The sequence below is a fragment of the Larimichthys crocea genome, chromosome X, assembly GCF_000972845.2.
Source record: "Larimichthys crocea isolate SSNF chromosome X, L_crocea_2.0, whole genome shotgun sequence".
Taxonomy (NCBI): Eukaryota; Metazoa; Chordata; class Actinopteri; family Sciaenidae; genus Larimichthys; species Larimichthys crocea.
In genome coordinates, this window is record NC_040020.1 from 32,894,873 (window position 1) to 32,918,424 (window position 23,552).

At 42.2% G+C, this 23,552-nt stretch overlaps 1 protein-coding gene across 1 annotated transcript; it reads left to right on the plus strand.

Annotated features, from left to right (window-relative positions):
• Nucleotides 1–897: 897 nt before the first annotated feature.
• paxip1 (PAX interacting (with transcription-activation domain) protein 1) lies at nt 898–19,773 on the plus strand. Its single transcript, XM_027283468.1, has 23 exons — nt 898–1,100; nt 4,526–4,660; nt 4,894–4,937; nt 6,365–6,428; nt 8,270–8,380; nt 8,512–8,587; nt 10,023–10,550; nt 12,403–12,515; nt 12,650–13,487; nt 13,911–14,005; nt 14,106–14,201; nt 15,408–15,545; nt 15,680–15,801; nt 16,064–16,248; nt 16,418–16,461; nt 17,551–17,618; nt 17,748–17,850; nt 17,991–18,159; nt 18,280–18,380; nt 18,502–18,636; nt 18,825–18,900; nt 19,188–19,248; nt 19,490–19,773. Exons 1-23 carry the CDS (start codon nt 1,020–1,022, stop codon nt 19,503–19,505), a joined length of 3,399 nt encoding a protein of 1,132 aa, XP_027139269.1. The 5' UTR covers nt 898–1,019; the 3' UTR covers nt 19,506–19,773.
• Nucleotides 19,774–23,552: the final 3,779 nt, after the last annotated feature.

The window sequence follows — 23,552 nt, forward strand, 5'->3', positions numbered from 1 at the left end:
GATTGCCAAGATGGCAGCAGCCAGAGCAGAGCCACAACACTGAGCTTCACAATGTGAAACCTGCAGGTGTTTTTTACAGTCTATGATCTGGACCTACAACCTCCATGTTTTAAGGACCTTCTGCAGACACAGGCACTGTAGCGAACTTTATAAATTAGTTTCCATGAGGGGAAATTATGACATGTGATCCCTTAGCAATGGTGGTAAGATATAGTGTAGTGAATTAATATGCTACAGGCCCCCCACCTGTTTCTTCTGTATGATATCAGCACTATTAGTGGCAGTGTTAAATAATATGACAAGATTAAAAATTAAACTTCTCTGAGTTAAGTTTCTCAACAATGTAGAGCTACTTTTAGTCAAATATACCATTAATATTTATTATTATATAATACTATTATTACTTCAATACAATATTACTTCAACTACAATATTTTCAATTAAATGTTTTATTTTGAAAATGTATTACTTATTTCCTTTTTGCGGTTCTTACATTAATAATCCTCCTACAGTTGTATTTAGACGATGCCTGTCATACAAGAATCTTTTTCTGTTGAGTTTATGAGTCTACTTCTTGATCTGGTTGACTGTGACAGACTGCAGCAGGCCAGTGAAGTGTCACACTGCTCCGTCTGCTTCACATAATCCTGGTTACACGTTTAGATAAAAACATCAACTTTTATATTACAGGGGCATTACATTTCCATTGGAATAATATTCATAAATTCCCGCCGCTGTAAATCTATCATCTTACTACTTTTGATCAAATTATTTTATATTAAGCAATACAATAGATTACAGGGTTAGAAAAAACAAAGAAATTAATAAACAACTTTAATAATCACAGACCCCCACCCCCCACAGCAGTTCACAATGCTCCGGTCCAAGGCGTGCTCAGCGATTTGGCGCTCGAGCGTCCCCGGTTTACTGTACGCTCACAGCAGCTGCTGGACGCACTGTGCTACATTAGCTTCAGGCTGGTTATTAAATATACTATTCTATGACATTAATGGACAGTCATGTCTGAAGAGGAAAGTAAGGTGTCCAGTGAACTTTTCAAAGATGTCAAATTCTACGTGGTGGGGGACATTGACCAAAAGGTGAGGCTCTGGGACGTTAGCTTCTTGTAGCATGCTAACCTGCTAGCACCGTTGAATCTAAATGAGATGCTGTAAGGAGAAGCTAACTAGCTAGCTGACTGACTGATGCTACACGACAGACGTTGAGCTTGCTCTTTAAGCTTACGTTAAGTTGGTGTTGTGGCGTTCCCTACATGACCCCACGTGAAGTGAGTGTGTAAGAGTGTGTTGGTGACACGGTGAATGTGTAGTGTGTGTAGACGTGAACTGTTTCGTAGTTCACAGATGTTAGCTGTTAGCTTGTAGCCTGTGGTTGTTCTGTCAGGCAGCAGGGTTACAGCTGCCGTGTGTTCGCGTGCTTCCTGCAGCCCTCAGCACAGGCTCCGTGCTTTTCTCGCGCTCTGTAGAGCACCACAGTCATCTGGATAATGTACCATGTTATTTTGGCGTCAACCTGTGACTGTGGACGTCTTGTTGAATGAGCGCCCTTTACTGCGCATGTGCCGCCGCCACTTCCCTCCCCTGTGCTGAGGACCTGTGGCACAGAGCTCGTGCTTCCTGCCAAATAGTGATCTGGTGGCCCTTCTGTCTGAGCTAAGCGTGTCTCTGTCAGCAGATGTCTCAGCACTTTAACAAGACATGCACCGTCGCTGTACTGTGATACATGTGAGCTCACACCAAACACAATCTGATTTCCATTCTGTGGGAACTGTCTCCAATGTTAGTCAATCATAAATATCCATAATTCCATTTTACCCTGCCTGGATTGTCTGCTGAAAAACACTTTCAATGTAATCTTTTTTTCTGTGTGACGTGTTTTTGTTGTTTTTCATTTGATAGTGTTGGATTTAAGATGGGGAACTACACACAGGATGAGGATGTTAGTTGTAATTCTAACATGTTCTGCAATGACAAATATCTTTCGTTCCAGTAAGGTCTTTGTTAACAAATTCAGATTTCCATCTGGCTCTAGTAAAGTGTCAGTGTGTGTCAAAGCAGTTGCTCGATGCAGGATGAAGGAGTAATGTTGTAGTGTTTTCTTTTCTTCAGTGGATTAGTTTCAATAGTTGAATGTGTTTTACAGACGTGTAGTTACTACTAACTAAATGATCACAAAGAAGATCATTTAGGAAGATTCTGTGCCAGTCATTTGTCATGTTTTAAATCATTATTAACTTGTATTATTTATTTTAGCAGGAGTGACCCTCACTTACATTTAAACAATACTTACCTACATACACATTGAAACATTTCAGAAGCAGTCACAAATGTTCCTCTTCTCTATTATTTACAATATTTGTTTGCATCCTGCTTGCTTCCTACACTTTGGGTGCGGTCGAAGAGTCAAATTTGCTTAGGAACTTTCCTAACTGAGTGAAATGACCCAGAAGTATTAACATGTCTGCCATGATAAGAGCGGTTCGAATTCTCTAAATGTTAAGGAAAGGAGCTTCAATGCTTCTTTTATTATCTCCTTTAGCATAGGATACACCGGACCGTCCTTTACGAAAGGAAAGGAGGTAATGCCGCCCCACAATTCCTTCCTTCCTGCGACAAAAAAACGGCGTCAGTCATTCACAACCAGAAAACATTAATGTATTTAAACTAGGTTTATTAGTCACGATTATGTCGACGAAGAAAATTGTCGACAACTAATTTAGTAGTCGACGCATCGTTTTTTTTTTTTTACTTTGCTTTTCTCTCTAAACTGTGGCTGCAGCTTCCACTGCCGGGTCTGCCTTTCTGTCACACACACACACACACACACACACACACACACCCCTACGCACATGCGCAGTCGTGGTAATCGGCGTCAGGCCTGACTGTACTGTAAATGATGTTGCTATTTGCAACTTCAACGCAACTTCAGTGAATCCCCGTGAATTCAGGGTGGTGTTGCAATTTTAACCAATCACCGCGATTTTTCCACAACTTCCGCGAAGTCTGCCCGGGGGATTCAACTCGGGTCAGGGACGGCCGCACAGTGCAGCAGGATCCCCACGCGGGACCTCTCCCTGGCGCTGGCTGGCCTCCACTGGGCGCATTTCCTCCGCGGCGGCTCTGGGTCGGCATGGAAAGACTCTGGGTTGAAGGTGGCTCATGGCTCCGTCCGCGAGCTTTACAGCGCCCGTCTGCTCAGAGGCAGAGTGGGTCGTCCACTAATCAGGTGATCGGCGGTTCGATCCCCGGCTCCTCCGGTCTGCATGTCGAAGTGTCCTTGGGCAAGATACTGAACCCCAAATTGCTCCCGAAGGCTGCGCCATCAGTGTGTGAATGTGTGTGAATGCCTAGCTCCTAAAACTGATGAGTACTTGGCACCTTGCATGGTAGCCAATGCCATCAGTGTATGAATGTGTGTGAATGGGTGAATGAGATATGTAGTGTAAAGCGCTTTGAGTGGTCAGAAGACTAGAAAGGCGCTATATAAGTACAGTCCATTTACCATTCCCTCTCCGGGACAGTCAATTTACGTATGATCCGATTAGCCGACTAATCGAAAAAAAATCGGTGATTTGTCAACTATCAAAATAATCGTTTGTGGCAGCCCTAATTTAAACAGTGTGATGCAGCCTGCAGCAGAAAGCGTCTGAATATGAACATAAATGTTGACGTGATGTAAAAACTTTGATCATGAAGTGTGTTCTGTTGTTGACTGTGGAGCTGCGTTCACACGCACAGTAAGAACTGTTTGTAACTGTGACATCCAGCGTCCTGCACATCATCATGAAGTTACTGTTGATTATTAATCATATATCTTTGCGATAACTTGCTAATATGTTTATACATGAGTGGACAGGAGGGTGAGCGACCATACCAGCGTAACAAACACTTCATCTGACTCTGTGACAGGTGGACAATATTCATTTATTATTTGAATTCTGACGCTGATAATGAAACCTAAAATGAAACAACACGGTCAGAGCGCAGGGGAGTATCTCAGATGGTTGTGATGTTTTCCATTGAAGGAAAAGTGGTTAGGAAAGGGCTTAGGAGCTCATTTTTGACCGTTCAACCATACCCTATTTTGTAAGGACATTGTCTGTGCATCCTGGGTCTGTGACTGGTTTGTACAAATACAAACAAGAAATTTTCCCCCTTTACCAGAATGGTTCTGATAATGAGCTGGAGAACGGTATGCTGGCACAGTGCAGTGTGGTGAGGTGTGGCTCTGTGAGACTAGAATATAAACATATTTACTTGGTCAGTTTGCAGGTTAAAGATGGTTTGAAATGAAAGAGAAGTGTTGTTATTATCAGTTAGAATTATGCTCTTTCCAACTTTCTGTATAATGACTTCAGTATTTCCAAATATTGTTATGAATGGTACACTTGCCTTATTTCATACATTCTGATTCAGTGCTATCAAAGTAAGTTCATTTTGTATGATGATGTGTGTCCAGTGTTCACACATGTTGCTTTCATTGTTTGAATGTGCTGATATTTCAGGTGGTGCAGCTGCTTAAATCAGGTAAAGGGAAGGAGGTCTCCTACAATGCTCTCGCCACTCACATCATTGCAGAGGACGGGGACAACCCCGAGGTGGGCGAGTCAAGAGAGGTTTTTGACCTGCCTGTTGTCAAGGTAAATAATGTTTCCATTTAACCTGGGTTAGTCATTGCTGTAGTCACAGACTGTTTTTTTTAGTAGCTAGGCCATTTTCTTCCTTCTTTTAAATTTGAGTTCAAATAGTTTTTGAATTCAGGATGAATTCTCATCATAAACATGAAACTCTGCGTTTTAAGAAGGAGATGCTTTTTCATTTGATTTAGAATGAGATAACAGAATTAACCTTTTGTCTTCTTAATGTTTTGCAGCCATCTTGGGTGATCCTCTCAGTCAGATGTGGAGACCTGTTACCGTATCCTTCCACTATGTACTACAAAATCCACAGAATGGTGTCATTTAAACATGTTTTGAAAAAAACAATAATATTCGTATTAACAGAAAATTTCTGTGGGAAGCCTTGAGATTTTGGTCCTGATTGATTTGACGTCACTGGTGGTAACAGCAAGGTCACAGAATTCTCGGGGCAGCTAAACAAACTCTCGTCATTTTAATAAAGAAGTCAGGAAATAATTGGATGGATTAAAGTTCTCCATCTCTATGCCGGATTTCCGTCATTTAGAGTTCACAGAGGCCATTTATGAAACCAATGTAGATCCAGAGATGGATGGCTGATTATTATTGATATTGTTTACAGCGTGCATGCTCATGACCAGTGTCATTATTATGACCCACACAGGGCGGGATCTAAACATTGAGCAGCAAGTTTACCGGTAGTTGCTTAGCTAGCATGGACTGGCTCTGATGGCAATATTAGAGAACATGGTCATGAGTGGAGTCGTGCTGAAATCTTATGCATTGTGTAATTTCTTCACCATGTGTCAAGTAACATAACCTGTAACACGTTTCACAAATATGGCAGCTTTAAAAAAAAAAAAAATTTTTAAATACTAATTTATTTATTTATTTAATCCATGTAACTGGCCTTTTTCTATCATCTTATGAGCAGCTGTGATCTAATTTGATGCTGCACATAGCATTAGTCTACGTACAGTAAAAGTGAAAGGAGTTGGTTGCTTCACTGAGAATCATAAATGGATTTGTACCGACAGCTCAAAGTAACACTTGTTACATTAATCCATTTATACACACATTTACACACTGATGGCAGAAGCTGCCATGCAAGGTGCCAGCTGCTCATAAGAAGCGGTACAGCGCTTCCTATCCAAATGGCCCCCACTGTTGCTAACTGATGCACACACATTCACACGCCATCATCACAGCTATTGGAAGACTGAATTTGGGGTTCAGTATCTTGTTCAATCGAACCATGGACACTCCTGTTACTAGACATCCAACTTTAACACCTAAGGCATAACCAAGAGTTGGAGGAGTGTAGTACAGTGCCCTGTAGCTCTTCATCCAACAGCTCACTGTGGGTGCTCCTGACTTTTCCATTACTCCCTGCAATGTTTCACTGATCTGCTGTCAAAAGTGCAGAAAATTTCCTTACTTCATAAGTCAACTTGTGTTTCACAAGTGAAATGGTTTTAATGTGAAGCTGCAACAGTAGCAAATGTTCTGTTTGCTTTAGAAACCCAGTCCATAATATTGCAAATATGTAAATGTCACACCAGTGTGCCATAGACTCAATCACCACTATGTGAACTTTTTCAGCAATAGTGACTCAACATGTAAAACCCAGTTTTCTCAGAAACAATTTGTTCTGCGTATAGAATGTGTGAATTTCAATTGCTATAACCATAACCATGAACACCTCAGAGTTACTGGATTCTCCCCAGAATCAGGACAGATATTCTTTGGTGTGACAGCTTGTCTTCCCAGGGTAAGTGTTTCCGTGTGTTGTCTTCAAGAAATTCATAATTTTCAAGGTTTCTGCATGTACATATCATCATGGAACTTTGAGAAGTAGATCCACTCAGGAAAGGTCAGTTGAAATTAGGGATGGGCATGATTAATCGATAATCGATAATTGATCGTTAAGAATTGTGTCGATCACGTAAATTTTTTTTAGCGATCAAACGTTGGTATTAAATAAAAGGTGCTGTATAGTGTGAGTCTTAAAGCAATGCAGTGAGTTTCAATGTGTGGCAGCAATGAAACATTTTACCAACTAGGGGCGATATTTGTCTTAGAAAACAGTATACTCAGCTACCTGCGAGTTTCCGTAGATTTCAAAATTAATCATGAAGAGGTCACGGCGAAGTGTGGCGTCGGACCATTTTGAATTAAAAAAATAACAAAGTTCACTGCAAACACTGCGAAGCCGTATATAAGTACAACACGTCCACGACTCCAATGATGTACCACTTGAACAACGTGCATCCGACCCTGGTTAACGTCAGTGCACCCCAGGCTGGCCAAGTTAGCGCGGAGGTACCTGTGCATCTCGGCAATGTCAGTCCCCTCAGAGCGGGTGTGTTCAGCTGCTGGACTGACAGTCACCAGGCTGCGCTCGCGTCTGACCCCAGAGCGTGTTAACATGCTTATCTTTCTCAACAAAAATCAGTAGGCTGGTGCTGAAGTTACTGTTAGGCGTCCATCACCAATGTAGCCTGTATGTGAGTTACTAGTTATTTTTTATGAGGCTTTGTTAAGTAATTAATTGTTACTTAATCTATCCCTTACTTTCCCCCTCTTTCTCGACTTGGTTTTAAGTTAAGTACATTTGACCAAAGTATTATTATGTTTAAGTTATTGTTTAATATGATCGCCGCACCGCATATTAAGTTTAACCATTGAACGTCAGGCTTAACTGCCATTAGAGTTGGACTGTTCTTCGATTTCATCGAGGAAAAAACATTGTATTTGTATTTTTATTGCACTTTTAATATAAAAAAATATAATGATAAATCGATAATTGATTGTTAATTTTCCCAATGATTGATCAAAGAAATTTTTTCGAATGCCCATCCCTAGTTGAAATTCTGCAGTAAAGACCTGGATTGACAGACACTTTACTGATTTGACATCATTTGGTAAAAAGAAGGCTTCCAATGAAGCAAAACTGTTAACTTGTGAGTGGAGATTTGTGTAACTCTATCTCAATCTGTGTAAAAGTGTCAAGTAAGAATATCCAATGCTGTATTCTGATATCCAAATGTTTTGAGATTTTAAAATGCATACATAGGTATCAATAGTTGAAAAGTATTATTCTCTAAAAGCTGGAAATGCAGACATGTCTTACATCTGCCGTGGCAGAGATTTGTCTGTATGCATAGCATTTATACAGATGATGAATGAAAACATGTAGTAATATGGGGCACTGAATTTGATGAATTTGCTGTCTGTCATATTACAATAGACGGAGAAAACCTTTCCTTGTTTCCTCTGCTGTTCTCTGGCTGGTCTTGGCCTCAACTCTCACAGAGGTTTCAGTTAGTCCTAGTTATCTGTAGCCAGTGGGGGATGTCACTCAGGCTCTGTCCATTCTTTATACTGTCATGTTCCACATTTGTCAACACAATCGTATATAAAACTGAATCCACAAATACAGAGTCTGAGATATTTTGACACATTTCCAAATCGGATTACGCACACACAGATTGAAAAACACTCACATGGCCCATGTGAGGCCCTCTACTTTCGTGAAAGGCATAACTAGTCTAGTCTAGCATCTTAAGCTCGTGTGTGTGTGTGTGTGTGTGTGTGTGTGTGTGTGTGTAGCTTCCAGATGACCTCAATGCTTTGTGGGCTTACATAACCTTTTATGGAGGGGAATGTCAGCTTAACCTCAACAAGAAGGTTACCCACTTAGTAGTGAAAGAACCAAAAGGGGTAAGTGCATGCACCGTGCATAAGATTCACAATTCTACTGATTTCATGTTCTTGCTAACGATTTCCCCCATGCTCATGGTTACCCCCTCTATCTGTCTATACAATGTCTTTGATTATAATCTTCCCCCCAGGCCAAGTTTGAGTGTGCCCTGAAACACCCTGGCATCAAGATTGTTACCCCAGACTGGATAACAGATTCTGTTAAAGGTGATGTTTGCCGTGTATTTCTGCATTCATTTCACTTTTTAGTTTGCATAGTGCGTTTGGTCTTTTTGCTGATATAGTAGGTGTAGTAGAAGCATTACAACGTAAAACTTTTGTTAGAGAAATGACAGTTTATCCATTCAGATTGCCATGTAATCTTCTGTTGATTTCATAAAACAATTGTAACTCTGAAAAGCAAAGTGCTGAAATCAGTTTTTATAATCAGAAAATGTATAATTATCTCTACTGGAACACTCTCTATGACAACGTTGCTGTGTTCATCCTCATTACGCTAGGTAGTTTTAAAAAATAAACTTTGATCCAGTCAGCAGACATTGCGCTTAAACTTCACCTTCAGTTTCAGTTCAGTGACATCATCATGTATTACACAAATCAATCCTTAATCTGATCGATCCTCGTCTCCTCCAGTCTGCATGCCAGTGTCCTTGAGCAGCATACAGTGCCATCAGTGTGTGAATGCATATGAATGGTTAGCTCCTAAAACTGATGAGCAGTTGGCACTAAGTACTAGGGTTGCACGATACCCACGGTATACACGGTACCCCGCGGTGTCAAATCATAACCGTCGCTACTATACTAGACATTTTACACGACGGTACTGCCATGGATTACTATACTACCGGTGCCAGTCTCCGCTACATAGCGGCCGCCTCTACTCTCCTCCCGACTTCTCACTGCATGCTACTCCTTTGTAAACAAACCAACATGGAACCGCAACCGAACTACACAGCTGCTGAATGATTGGCTGTTTGCCTGTTACTGGTGACGTCCAGGGATATGATAGGCTGTTTCCGCACGCTGGGTCCGCCCGTCTGTTAGCTGATTGGCTGTTCGTGTGTTTCTGCCGGCAAGAACGAACTTCGCGAAGACAGCTCCGCTTCGATAGAAACTCGCTTCAAAACAAACGACAAGCTAAAGTTCTGTCTCGGCCAGACACGAGACAACACACTCACCATGGCAGAAGCACCGGGCCCGAGCAGCGAGTGTGCCGTGGCGTCTTCGTCAGTGGCAACACTAATTTTGCTTAAAAAACAAACGTCGTTGTTTCAAACTAACTTGTACAAATACATTGCAGTTTATAAAAATAATAATAATAAAAAAGGCAGCAGTATCGCGATAATACCCGGAACCGCGATACTTTGTCTGGTATAGTATCGTGGTTACTCATTTTAGTATCATGACAACTCTACTAAGTACAGTGCATTTACATTTACTCGAAAATAACTTAATAAATAACTAAATAATAACTGTAAATGCTAAATTAGTGTAAAGGTGAGGATCTTATAGAATATGATTGATTGCTGTGCATTAAACTAGCCATCATTGTATTGACGTAGATAAAACATCTACAGCAATAAAATGTAACATAGACATCAATAGAATATGAATCCAAGAACTTCTATCACTCTTTTTACAGACAAAAACAAGAAGGATGAGGCACTCTATCATCCCAGACTCACATATGTGGAGCCTGAAGAAGAGGAGGAGAGTGAAGAAGAGTCATGTGACCAGCACTCCCATTCAGATGGAAGCTACAGCCCCCGGCGATCCCAGCTGTCCAGTGGTGGCTCATCTGGGGAGGAGTCCAGCCCCCGCAGACGACCTGGACCCAAAAAACTGAACTCTGTCTCCCCGACCTCTCCCCGCAAACCTGAGCGCCGCAGTGAGCGCATGTTTGACGACTCTGATGATGACTTCTCCACAGAGAAGGAGGGCACCAACCTCAACTGGACACCGGCTGAAGTCACCACACCAACACCCCCTATTCCAACTGGCACAGCCAGACGGCGGGTTGGGCCACCTGGCAGCAAAGACCCAGTGTCATCTACAGGAAGCGGGCTGATCAACCTGTGTGCCACAGTGCATCCTGTACCTTGCGGTGGAGGAGCCATGCCTGCAGAGGCGCGCTCTGCTGCTGCCGCCATCAGTCACACCACACAGACAGGTGAGCATGTCAGGAAAGTCTCTTCCATAAGGCTACACAGTTACTTATCACCATTAGACCTACATAGAGATTAGTTTGCGCTGTGCACTCATGACATCTGACAAGTTGTAGAGATGCTCTATATAACAGGTTCCCACACAACTTATTATACACAGATTGTAGGCATAAGCAATAAATTAATTAAAAGGAAGTTTTTCCTCGCCACCGTCACCAAGTGCTTGCTCACTGTTGGTGTCTGTAGATAATATTATGAAGAGTACGGTCTAGACCTGCTCTGTATGAAAAGTGTCATGAGATAACTTGGGAGCGGCTGTGGCTCATAGGCAGAGTGGGTCGTCCACTAATCAGATGATCACCGGTTCGATCCACGGCTCCTCCAGTCTGCATGTCAAAGTGTCCTTGGGCAAGATACTGAACCTGAACTGAACTCCCGAAAGCTGTGCCATCGGTGTGTGAATGCGTATGAATGGTTAGATCCTCAAACTGATCAGCAGTTGGCACCTTGCATTGCCAATGTGTACCATCAGTGTGTGAATGGGGTGAATGAGATATGTAGTGTAAAGCGCTTTGAGTGGTCGGAAGACTAGAAAGGCGCGATATAAGTACAGTCCATTTACCATAACTGAGATAACCACGAACACAAACCACAGGCAACTTCTTGGTGTCACTTTTTTGCAGTGTAGACTGCAGCATAGAAGCTTGTACATGAAATAAACCAAGCCAGAACACAACGAGTGTTGGTGGTAAAGGGACTATACTTTTATATCTCCTTTCTAGTTTTCTGACCACTCAAAGTGTTTTTACACTACATATCTCATTCACCCATTCACACACATTCATACACTGATGGCATTGGCTACCATGCAAGGTGCCAACTGCTCATCAGTTTTAGGAGCTAACCATTCACACACATTCACACACGGATGGCACAGCCTTCAGGAGCAGTTTGGGGTTCAGTATCTTGCCCAAGGAGAGGAGCCGAGGATCGAACCACCAATCATCTGATTAGTGAACGTTCTGATCTACCTCCAGAGCGATTTTTCCGCAACTTCCGTGCAGTCTGCCCGGGGGATTCAACTCGGGTCAGGGACAGCCGCACAGTGCGGCAGGATCCCCTCGTGGGACCTCTCCCCGGCGCTGGCTGGCCCCCGCCGGGCACATTTCCTCCGCGGCGGTGTTCCGCGACTGGCTCTGGGTTGGAAAAGCCCCAAGGCAAAGAGCCGCGAGCTTTACAGCGCCCACCCGCCCGGACCTTGCCGTTTCCCGGGGCTGTGGACTCTCATAAAAGGGTTAATGAGCTATCATCTTAATTGTTTTTATTTTCAGTTAGCTCATACTTCAAGCTGAAAGCTAATATTCTGATCAGCTGCATGCTGGTGTGATAAGCTGTATGTTTTACAGTCAATTTACGTATGATCCGATTAGTCGACTAATCAAAAAAATAATCAGTGATTAGTCGACTATCAAAATAATCGTTTGTGGCAGCCCTAATTCACACCTCGAACACCAGAAGCATATGTCTCAAAACACTGCCTCACCAGAAGTGCTAGCACGCTTTTTCAAAACAGTTTGACTCAAAATTATGGAAACAATGTCAGCAAGTGTGTTCTGCATCATCCCATGTCTTATAGATTGTATGGGCTGTCACAGCAGTCTTATGGTGGATGTTTAAAAGACTCTACATGTGCTGTCAGTCGGTACATTTCAAAATAAGAATTAAGATGACCATTTTGATTGGCGACTAAATTTCATCATGTTTTTGGCTCTATTTTGAAATGGAGTTTCGTCGAGCTAACAGTTATTTGTTTGTAAGTATCTTGTTGATGGAGGCTATATCTCTTTCTGCTTTTAGGTGTATCCGTTCCAGAGGACATCCCTGGGTGGAGCCCGGCTGCTAGAACCCTCCGCAACATCACCAACAACTCAGACATGCAGCCAGCCAATCGACCTGCCAACGTAGCACATGTAAGAAATCCAGTGGTTCTCTCCACACATTTCTAACATCGGTGCTTTCACCTGTTTGTGAGGCAACTTCTGATACTGACATCTGTGCTTTCTCTTCACCTTAACTTCTTCTTCTCTGTTCTACTCTGTTGCAGATCATCCAGAATCTGACAGCCAATCAGACAAAGCCATTGGAACAGCAGACCAATCAGAGCCATGCTCACACCGCTAACACTACCAACCCTCTTCTGTTCAATCAGTCCAAACTGGTTAGCCAGTCCTTCACAGCAGAGCAGCAGCAACAATTACTGCAACAGTCACACCAGGCTGCCCAACAACAGCACCAACAACACCAACAGTTAGCACAGCAACCACAGCATCCCATGATGCACCTCCAGCAGCAGCATCAGATGATGCAGCTACATCACCAACAGCAACAACAACATCAACAACAACAGTCACAGGTTGCACAACAACAGGGGTTTCCCCAGTTGCCCCAACAGCAGCAACAGTTTCTCCAGCAACAGCAGCAAATGCACCAACAACAGATGTTTTCACAGCAGCAGCAGCAGCAGCAGAAACAGCATGCCTTCTCCCAGCAGCAACTGCGGCCCCAGCAGCTCCTACGTCCTGGTTTACAGCAGTTGCAGCAGCAGCAGGCACTGCAGCAACAGCTACAGCAGTTCCAACAGCAGCAACGCATGCAGATGTTACAGCAGCAGCAACAGCAACAGCAAAATCAGCAGCAGTTGCATCTACAGCAACAGCAGCAGCAGCAGCAGCAGCAGCACTTCCTACAACAACAGCAGCAACACTTGCAGCAGATGCAGCAGCATCAGCACCTGCAGAATCAACAGCAGCAGGCTCTGCAGCACCAGAACCAGCAGGCCCTGCAGCAGCAGCAGCAGCAGCAGCAGCAGACAGTGCTGCAGCCCCAGCTTCAGCAGCCTCCTCACATCTCTCAGCTGTTTGGACACGAGCCGGGACAAGACAGTGAGTACACCCACAGTTTATTGTCTCATCACACCGTACTGTTTTATATTAGTCTAACACATTGTGTGGTACAACATTTGTAAAAGAACACAAAAGCTCCACAGAATGCCATGCATAACCTTCAGGATGAAGGACTTGCCTGTCTTTATGTGGGTAAGTGAAGTGAAGTATATGCAGCCACTAAAACTGTGTTTGTCCATGTCAGGACAAAATGAAGAAAAACATCTTTAACTTGAGTCACTGTAAGATGGAGTCCCTCTGATTTCATAGACCTGATGATAATAATGAAATCTGTGGTTAGAACCTTTGTTTGTACTTTGGTTTTGAAAGTTGGTTGAAAACCGGGTCCAGGTCTTGACTTGGTTTTCTGAACCTGCAGATTCACTTGTGTAACTTTGTTCTGTTCTACTGTTGTGTTCACAGTTCCACAGGATGGCTTCCTGCTGAGCTGTGTGTTTGCCATTGCTGACTATCCAGAACACATGGCTGACAAACAGCTCCTGGCCACATGGAAGAGGGTCAGTCACAGCAAATCTAAAAGAATTCCACAGAAACAGTGCTTAGCTTCAGTGATGGAGACACAGTGGTAAAGGTGGTGTTTCTAAACTCCTCCCTTAGGTTATTCAAGCATGTGGAGGTGCTGTTGACCCCTCCCTGACCAGCCGTTGCACACACCTTCTGTGTGAGAGTCAAGTCAGCAACATGTATGTACAGGTAAGGATGTGCAGTAAGGACTAGTATCACTATAATACAAAGTGAGTGTCTGAGTATCTGAAAGTTGAATTTAGAGTGTGGCATCTAGAATGTTCAGCCTGTTTCATTTCACTATCACTGTCATCATGCTGATGATACACAGATCACAATCACCTGAATCAGCCGTCCTCCCTCCATGCTTGTTCAGCCACCACCTAAATATTTGAATTGGACTTCCTTACTTTGTGACTACAGTTGATTTGTTTATTGATTCTTTTCACTCAAATATCTGTATCATCTTTAAATGTTACATGACTTTTGATCTGTCCTGTCCTTTTTTTTAGAAGAAATATCAAAACAAAACTCATGATCATGATCACATGATCTTGTCTTGTACTAATTCACATTTCTTATGTCTAAATTATTGTAATTCATTTGAAGTTGGTTTAAGATGCCAGACTGTTAACTAGGAGTAGCTGTCAGTCCTACATTGTGCCCTCCTTCCTCCACTAACTTCCTGTGAAATTCAGAATCGGTCCTGGATGTAACCTTGACCCCTGTTACATTTCTGAGCACCTTGTTTCTCATTCCATTCCTCAATCACTCCGACCCTCCATCCAATGTCACAGGCCAAGTGTCAGTTACAAACACTGTTATTATCAAGCTGTCTTCTTGGAGTGAGCGCTGCGTCAGAATGTAACCTTTGCTACATTGCTTTTTACTAAACGCTCATAAGTTAACTTAGAAGGCAGTTTGACCATTTTATTGTCATGTCAATTTATTTTGAATGACAACTCATCTCTTGACTGTTTTGAAAGAATAAAATAACAGAAGTAACTAAACAGCCTGTTTTCTCTGTGAGGAAGCGTGCAGTGGGTCTAATTTGTGCCAGTATGAAAAGTGGTTCATGTGGATGTCCAAAAGTAGCGACGAGTCTACATTTGGATGGAACAGGAAACTGAAAGTGTTAAATTTGTAGAAGTAACAGAAATTAGTTTGATAGATCATTAGATCATTAAAATAACATTCTGTGAAATTTTAAATATCATTTTGAACATACATGAATGTTATTCTAATAATTATATCCACATAACATCACACAAGTGTTTAACACCACAATTAAAAACACAGAAAACACTGCACCAAGATGAATGTCAAACTATTCAAAGACATGTCATCTCTGTTCTGTTGGATGTTTGTTTTATGTTTTTGTGTTTCCTCTGCCAGGCACTCAGAGAAGGGAAGCGCTGTGTAACAGCCCACTGGCTCAACACTGTGCTGAAAAGGAAGAAGATGGTTCCTCCTCATCGGACGTTACACCTGCCCTTTGCCTTCCCTCCTGGAGCCAAACCTTGCTCTCAGCATGTAGGTCAAACTGCTACTTTGGTGTGTTGTTAAAGAACTGCATTTCCATTAAAACAACAGGAAATGTGTTTTTGTTGATTAATTCTGTCATCTCTGAACTCCACCGTTCTCTCTTTCACTGCTGCTCCTCTCAGATTTTATCAGTGACTGGATTTGTGGATGCTGACAGAGATGACCTGAAGTTGATGGCCTACCTGGCTGGTGCCAGATACACTGGATATCTGTGTCGCAGTAACACTGTCCTCATATGTAAAGAGTAAGATCATCAACTCTGCGAGCTGATTGACCTGTCAGGATCACAGTCAGACTCAAGGGAGCACAACATTTCTAACGTCCAGTTTGTCTTTATCTTTGTAATGACATTAAAATAGCAAGTTTTATGGCGTGAGGGACTGTAGTGACTGAAGAACCTCACATAGAGTTCAACATTCCTGTGTGATGTTAGGAGATGCACCAGGAGCTCCGGATGTTTTCAGGTACAGTATTGTGATCTGATCATCTTGTTGATCTCTCTTCAGACCCAGTGGGCTTAAATATGAGAAGGCCAAGGAGTGGAAGATCCCATGTGTGAATGCCCAGTGGCTGTGCGATATACTGCTGGGCAACTTTGAAGCACTGAGACAGATTCAACACAGCAGATACTCCATCTACAACCATCCTGAACCCCTCGTGCCTAATCCACAGCTGGTCCAGAACCTGCTGGGTATGTACAGCAGTTAGAACAGTCAGGGAGGCACAGCTTTTTCTTACCTTGCCTGCTAGCCATCAAACGTTTTCTTTGCTTTTATATGAACATAATAGTATGTTTCTGTATTTTTACGTGAGTGTGTGGATGAATAAAACTCCTACATTGTTGTTGTTTTTCTCTGTAGCTGCTTGGAGAGCACCAGTCAAAGTATCTCCTGAAGCTCTGGCGGTGAGTTTGTTGATTCTGATGTTTGATGACATGAGAGCTTTCTACTTGAAAAAGTAGAAGTCATTTGTCACATTATTCCAACCAAAAGACAAACCTCCACACGTGGCCCCACATGTACAGTATATGTATATAGAAAGAGCCAGATGATACAATCTAATATATTTATGTTAGCTAATGTAGTGTACGTTAGTGCCGTCAGTACAGATAGAGACCAAACAAGGCACTCATGGATTACAGCTGCAGTCAGTCATATTCCTGTTCACAGTTTGTGAAACATGTTACTTAACACCTTCTTAAGAAACAACACAATGCATAAGATTTCTTATGACCATGTTCTCTCATATGGCCATTAAAGGGTTCTTTGTGGGCAAGTTTTTCCTCACTGGAACCGAGGGTCTAAGGACAGAGGGTGTCACTCCCTGTACAGATTGTAAAGCCCTCAGAGGCAAATGTACTTTGTGACTTTGGGCTATACAGATAAAACTGATTTGATTTGATTTGATATTTAAATACTTCACCACAGTTTGATTTTTCTTCTCATTACTATTGTTTCCAGTGAGCATCTTATCATTTAACAGAAAAATACATCAATCAAACAGCACCAGGATTAAATAACATTAAGAGCAACCTTTGCAGCCTTGTGACAGTTTCAGTGTGATGGTGATCACTACATCCTGTTAATAATCAAAGAAGCTCTGAGGCTTTACATTCGTTCTATATGTTAGAACACAAGATTTCAGCAGAGCTATAATCAGGCTACATTCATGATTTATACAGTCATACTAACCAAAAAACCTCTTATTGATTATCATTACAAAGTTTCAGGGTGTTCCTGTAACCATGGTAATGCGCTGTTAACACCCAATTACAGTATACCTGAGCGGATGTCACATGGATGCACCCTGAACACATTACCATTGGCTGACAATAAAAACACCAACCCCCTGCACGTTTCTTTTTCTTCTCGGATCTACATTGGTCTCATAAACCAACTCTAAATAGCAGAGAACTTGAATCCACATGCACTACTTGTTTGTGGATATTTGTGCTGCTCAGATCTGATCTGTGTCATGTTTGTGTGCTGTTTAGAGTCTCCAGCTGCTCCAGAAGCAGAAAATGACTGACTCTACCAACCAGCCTGCAAACAAGAAGGCTAGGTCAGTATAGCAGATCTGGGAACAGGCTGTCAACATGAAACAGCAGAACTGGACCAAACATCAGCTCTACTCTCCACATGACCAAGTAATGATGATATTGTGACTAAAAGTAAAATTGTGTGTGTGCAGACTGGAGGAGATCCAGTCCCCCAGCAAGAAGCTTCCTCCAGAGTCCACTCCTCGAGTCATGTTCACAGGCTTTGAGCCCACACAAGTACAGCAGTACACAAAGGTACAGTGAGACTTTACAGCGAGCCATCACACAGTCTGTTAATGTTCCACTCTCAAGTCACATCGTCCTCAATGTTAGCTTCGCCACGTCCTGCTGCTGAATGTTGTGTGTGATGTGTCTGTCCTCCTCCCCTCCTGCAGAGGTTACATGCTTTAGGTGGAGAAGTAGCAGACAGCAGTCAGAAGGTCACTCACCTTGTGGCCAGTAAGGTGACTCGCACCGTCAAGTTCCTCACTGCCATGTCTGTGGTGAAACACATCGTCAGCCCAGAGTGGCTGGAGGAGAGCTGGAGGAGCCAGAAGTTTGTGGGTATGTGTGTGTGTGTGTGTGTGTGTGTGTGTGTGTGTGTGTGTTTTCCGCCAGGACTGGCACACACTCCAAGAAAATCTTTTTTCTAAAAAATTATACCACCCTCTGTGTGTGATGCAGATGAGCAGAGTTACACTCTGAGGGATGCGGAGGCAGAGGTGCTGTTTAATTTCAGTCTGGAGGAGTCATTGAAAAGAGCCAACAGTGCACCACTCTTCAAGGTAACACAACCAGCTTCACCACATATCCAAACAGAGAAGAACAGACTGCATGTTTGAACAGTGATCACCTTGGACTGCTTCTGATCAATATATTTTGTCTCTGTCCTGCGATGGGTGATAGGGCAAGTACTTCTACCTCACCCCTGGGATTTGCCCCAGCCTCAGCACCATGAAGTCCATCCTGGAAAGTGCTGGAGGGAAGCTGCTGGCCAAGCAGCCCTCTTACCGAAAAATCATGGAGCATAAACAGAACAAGGTTCTTGTCCAATGTCAAGTTTCTGTCACCAAAATGTTTCTGATATTCCACCATCTGATGGTTTATAGTGCTTTAATGCATGTTTATGATGGTGATGCTGTTCAGTGCTGACAAACAAACAAACTCAGCAGTTATAGATTATTTCACATAAATCTCTCCATTTTTATTTGTACCTTCTTTTGTTGCAGAACCTTCCAGAGATCATCTTAATTTCCTGTGACAATGACCTCCATCTCTGTAGAGAATACTTCTTGAAAAACATTGGTAAGACACACAAACACACACACACACACTTGGAGAACACAGACAGTTAGAAAGTAGAAGCACTTTAACAGGACCAAGACTATCTTGAAAACAAACTAAAGTTCTCTTTACTCTATGCCAGTTTGTTGGCACGTTACTACTTATCTTGGTGTGTTACTACACCAGCTGTTGGAGACAGAGACAGCTCCACAGACTGCATTTTTAAAGAAGTGTGTGTGTGTGTGCGTGTGTGTGTGTGCGTGTGCGTGTGTGTGTGTGTGTGTAAACCATGATCCTCTGTTTTCCAGATGTCCACAACGCTGAGTTCATCTTGACGGGGGTTCTTACCCAAAAACTCAACTACGACTCATATCCTTTACAGCCAATGAGGGCTCAGGTGCACTGAGCTAAAACTTAATGGACCAAATCACAAACTTTCATGAAGGTTTCACAGAGGTTCTGATTCTACTTCACTGTCCTTTAGGAGGAACATATCCTCATTGCAATAAATAGATGGAGTAAATATTAGAGTAGAGATGCTGCATTAGTTGTATTTTTTCTGACAGCAGTGATATTTGTGGCCAATCATCCGTTTCCTTGACAGTCACACATATAAGTTCACTTGATGACATCAGGAGAACAAGGAGAACAGATCAGGAAGACGCCTGTGTACAGTCCAACCACACTGACTTTTAAATCTTTTTATTTCTGTGCATAGATCTTGAGTCATTTTGTAGCTTTTTGTTACCTGTTTGAGAATAAATAAATAAATGGATGTTATTTTTGTGAAATGAATGTTTAAATTATGGAGGATTTTAACCTTTTCCTGTTGTTCACATAGAATGTGTAAAGGCTTCAGCTGCTTTTTGGAATAAAACTACATTTGTTTGTGAATCACGTCTTTGGCTTTGTGTTCTGGCTGTTGAGAGAAGTGGAAGAGGAGTTTTGGGGATCACTAACTGAAATGTGTTCAGAGGAGAAACTGGCAACTCCCAAATCCACAATAAAAGAAGAGCAGCCATCAGAACAAAAGCTTGTCTATGTTCGTTCTCACGTTTGAGCTCTCGGAAGCGTTCTTGAAGGTATTCCTCCAGGTTTAAACAGACAATTCCTGATAGATTTGATTTAATAAACTGGTAATGAGGGTCTGGGGTAGTTACTGGTGAAGTTCTAATTGCTGGCTGTCACTGATAGCCTGGGGTCGTGTGGGGGTGGGGGTGCTGGGTGGGAGTGTCGCCTGTGGTGCTGCCCTCAAAACTTCACTGAATTAGACACAGCCTGAGCCAAGGTCATGTGCTATATATTCCATGTGTGTGCTGCAAGCTCCTTGATGTGTATTTACACAAGCAGGAGTGAACGGCTTCACTCTGAACATTTCATGACTCTCAGAGCAGAACCAAAACTTTTAACACTGACAAGACAGAGAAGTAGTTGCTTCAGTTGTTTCTCATAGATGATTTGATATCTTTAAAACAACCTTCTAGGAACGTTTTGTAGTGAACATTTTTTCCTCAGCTCTTCTGTGGAAACCAGACCTCCAGAAAGGTCTTCCATACAGAGCAGGTCTAGACCGTGCTCTTCATTGTCTTAAGCCTACTACTTGATGGAGTCTGCCTCCAGAACCCAGAAGTTTGTTCCACAGAAGAGGAGCCTGATAGCTGAAAGCGCTGGCTCCCAATCTACTTTTGGAGACTATAGGAACCACAAGGAACCCAGCGTCCTGAGAGCGCAGTGTTCTAGAGGGGTAGTAAGGTATTATGAGCTCTTTTAGATACGATGGTGCCTGACCATGAAGAGATTTGTAAGTAAGGAGAAGAATTTTAAATTCTATTCTAGATTTAACAGGTAGCCAATGCAAGGAAGCCAAAATGGGAGAGATGTGATCTCTGATCTTGGTTCCTGTCAGAACACGTGCAGCAGCATTCTGAATTAACTGCAAAGTCCTAAGAGACTTATTGAAGCAGCCTGAAACAAAGAGTTACAATAGTCCAGGCTAGAAGTAACAAATGCGTGGACTAGTTTTTCTGCATCCGCTTGAGACACGATGCGTCTGATTTTGAAGTGAAGTAAATTAATAAATGTTTATTAATGTCTTTGTTTCTTAGGAAGTTGCATATCAGTAATCTGTGTAGTGTGCAGAAGTATTAACACTTCCTGTAAAGAGTCCTCGTACAGCTGACCTGTGTGGGGCTGCTGTGGATAAAAGATGATTGAAGATGGCAAACTTCAAAAAGCTGACAATGAATGAGTGTGAATGATTGTGTGTCTCCGTGTCAGCCATGTGATGAACTGGAGACTTGTCCATGTTGTACCCGCCTCTCGCCCAATGTCAGCTGGGATAGGCTCCAGCCCTCCGTGACCCTGATAAGGATAAGCAGTTATGGAAAATGGTTGAATGAATGTGTTTAATGTACCAAATGAGAGTGGCTGTATGAATCATTATGATGAACATACAAGCTTCAGTCAGTGTTCCTGTCTGGTTGCACCACAAGAAAGGACAAGTTTGAAGTCATAATATTCTGCCACATCAGTGATCCCAGTGTTTGTTCATTTGATCTGATAAATATTATTAATGTCATTTGTAAATAACTTGAATGTGTAGCTGAGTGTGTGTGTCTTTGTGACAGCAGGTCACTTAAAAACAAGAAGGAACACAAGTGTTAAGAAGGGTCTGTCAGCCTTCACTTCATCCTGCAGCTCCTTCCTGTCCATGTGCTGCTCATAATGACATCAGAGCAGATGAAGAAATCCACATTAGCAAGACCATCAGTGAAAACACACACGCACACACTATTTGGGCAATTCTAATTAATTCCAATTAGAAATGCAAATAAGGAGTGACATCTTTGATTAAGCACCAGTGGGTCTCCTTGTTGGTTTGTGATGTCCTCCTCTGACACAGCCCAGTTGTGCAGAGAAGGAAGAAAAAGTATTGGGACACAGAAAATGTTGTAATTAATGTAGAAATGCTTCATGTGAGATATTTCTAATTAGTCCCCTGTCCCTCCCTCTGTTGCATCAGACACACATTTGGCCTGCCAATTTCCCCGTGTTCCACAGGATGCAGAGGAATTACAGACTAATTAAACAGAGACAGGCACTGGGATTCATCTGGCCCTGCAATTTACATATGAACTAATTAGCATATGATGGAACTAATGACTAATAATTTAGCCAATTACAGGGCTAGGCTATCTCATTACGCTTTTGGAAAAAGAAGGCTTGAAGGAAAATGTATTGTTTCAGTCAGGGACAAAGAAGAGAGCAGGAGAAGATCCAGGTTCACAGTGAGTCGCTCCACCCGACCAGCTGAAGCCTCGATTGCCCTGCGCAGAGACACCGCAGTACATGTGGAGGTAATGGTGAATATCCATTCACTGCCAGCATGACAGACTGAGGCAGTCAGCCGTTCTGACCTTTATCTCATCTGCTTTGTTTGAAATATTCTGGACTATCCAAAGAGTCTGATGCTGTTCATTTTGTCATTTAGTCAGGAGATCAGATGTCCTCATCACCAGATCCTGGATCAGCTTCATGTTTCTTTAGTTCATTAGTCTTAATTCATTTGATTTGTTTGCTACATATAGACATTAAACAGTTAGCATAAAGTGACTCTCAGAACATTACATCATAGTTATTATATTATACATTATTCTGTTATCATTTCCTGTGATCCTCAAACTGAACCCTGAGCTGAGCTCAAGGGGATGGGCTGGTTTGTATTTGTATTATATTGTCTCTTCTTGTTTTTGTTTTGTTCATACTCATATGAATCATTCAGATCATTGTTCCCTACACTCTTAGAATATTTGCAGACATTTTAAATTTAAAGAGAAACATTGTGTCTATAAAAATCATTTGAATGCTATCAAGACATGGATGTTTGTTTTGAATTCAGTTCCATTCATTCCTGTATCATTTGTTCTTGGCATAACAGAGATTTGACATGTTTGATTTGAATATTGTGACTTAGTGAAGGAGCTGTGTGAAACATGAATCAGCTGTAAGGAGCTTCATCAGGACTCTGCTGTGTCCCTGCTGCCCTCTGGTGGCTCAGCACTGTACAGCCAAACAAAACAGAAGCAGTAGACAGTGAAGCCCTTTATTAGTTCTAAAACCTCACATGAAGCTGAAGTCTATGACAGCCAACAGCTTAGAAAATGGGAAAGCACAGATATTTACAGCAGTTTAAACTCAACAGGTTCCTAACTTACAGAGAAACTGTTGAAGGCATGCACAGGTTTTTGGTCATTTCAGTAAAATCAAACAAGAAAACAACAAAAGAAAATATCTGCATATTAAACTGTGCCTTTACATTTGAATGATAAACATTCATTATACACAGAACACAGTAAAAGGTCCACACATTGTCAAACACACTGGTGTTTTAAGCCCATGTTGCTGCCTTACACTAAACAGGGAGCAAATCTGTGAAGGAGGAACAAGCTGATATTTTAACAGAATACCCAGAGTCACATGAGAAGATTAACCATCAATTTATCTCAACCAGGGTGCGTTCATTCAGCTTCATCTAAATCTCCTACAACCCAAAACATTAGACAAGGACAGTGAAGCCATATGACCTTTAATTTTTTTCATTAAGAACATATTATTGTGCAGAGCCCCTGAATAGGCCATAGGCAGAAAAATAATGACTGAGGTCATGTTCACTA

Coding starts and splice junctions, on each gene's coding strand:
- paxip1 (XM_027283468.1), top strand. CDS start 1,020: ATGTCTGAAGAGGAAAGTAAGGTGTCCAGTGAACTTTTCAAAGATGTC. Junction 15,546..15,679: donor CCAAACCTTGCTCTCAGCAT/GTAGGTCAAACT, acceptor TGCTCCTCTCAG/ATTTTATCAGTGACTGGATT. Junction 18,901..19,187: donor ATACTTCTTGAAAAACATTG/GTAAGACACACA, acceptor TCTGTTTTCCAG/ATGTCCACAACGCTGAGTTC.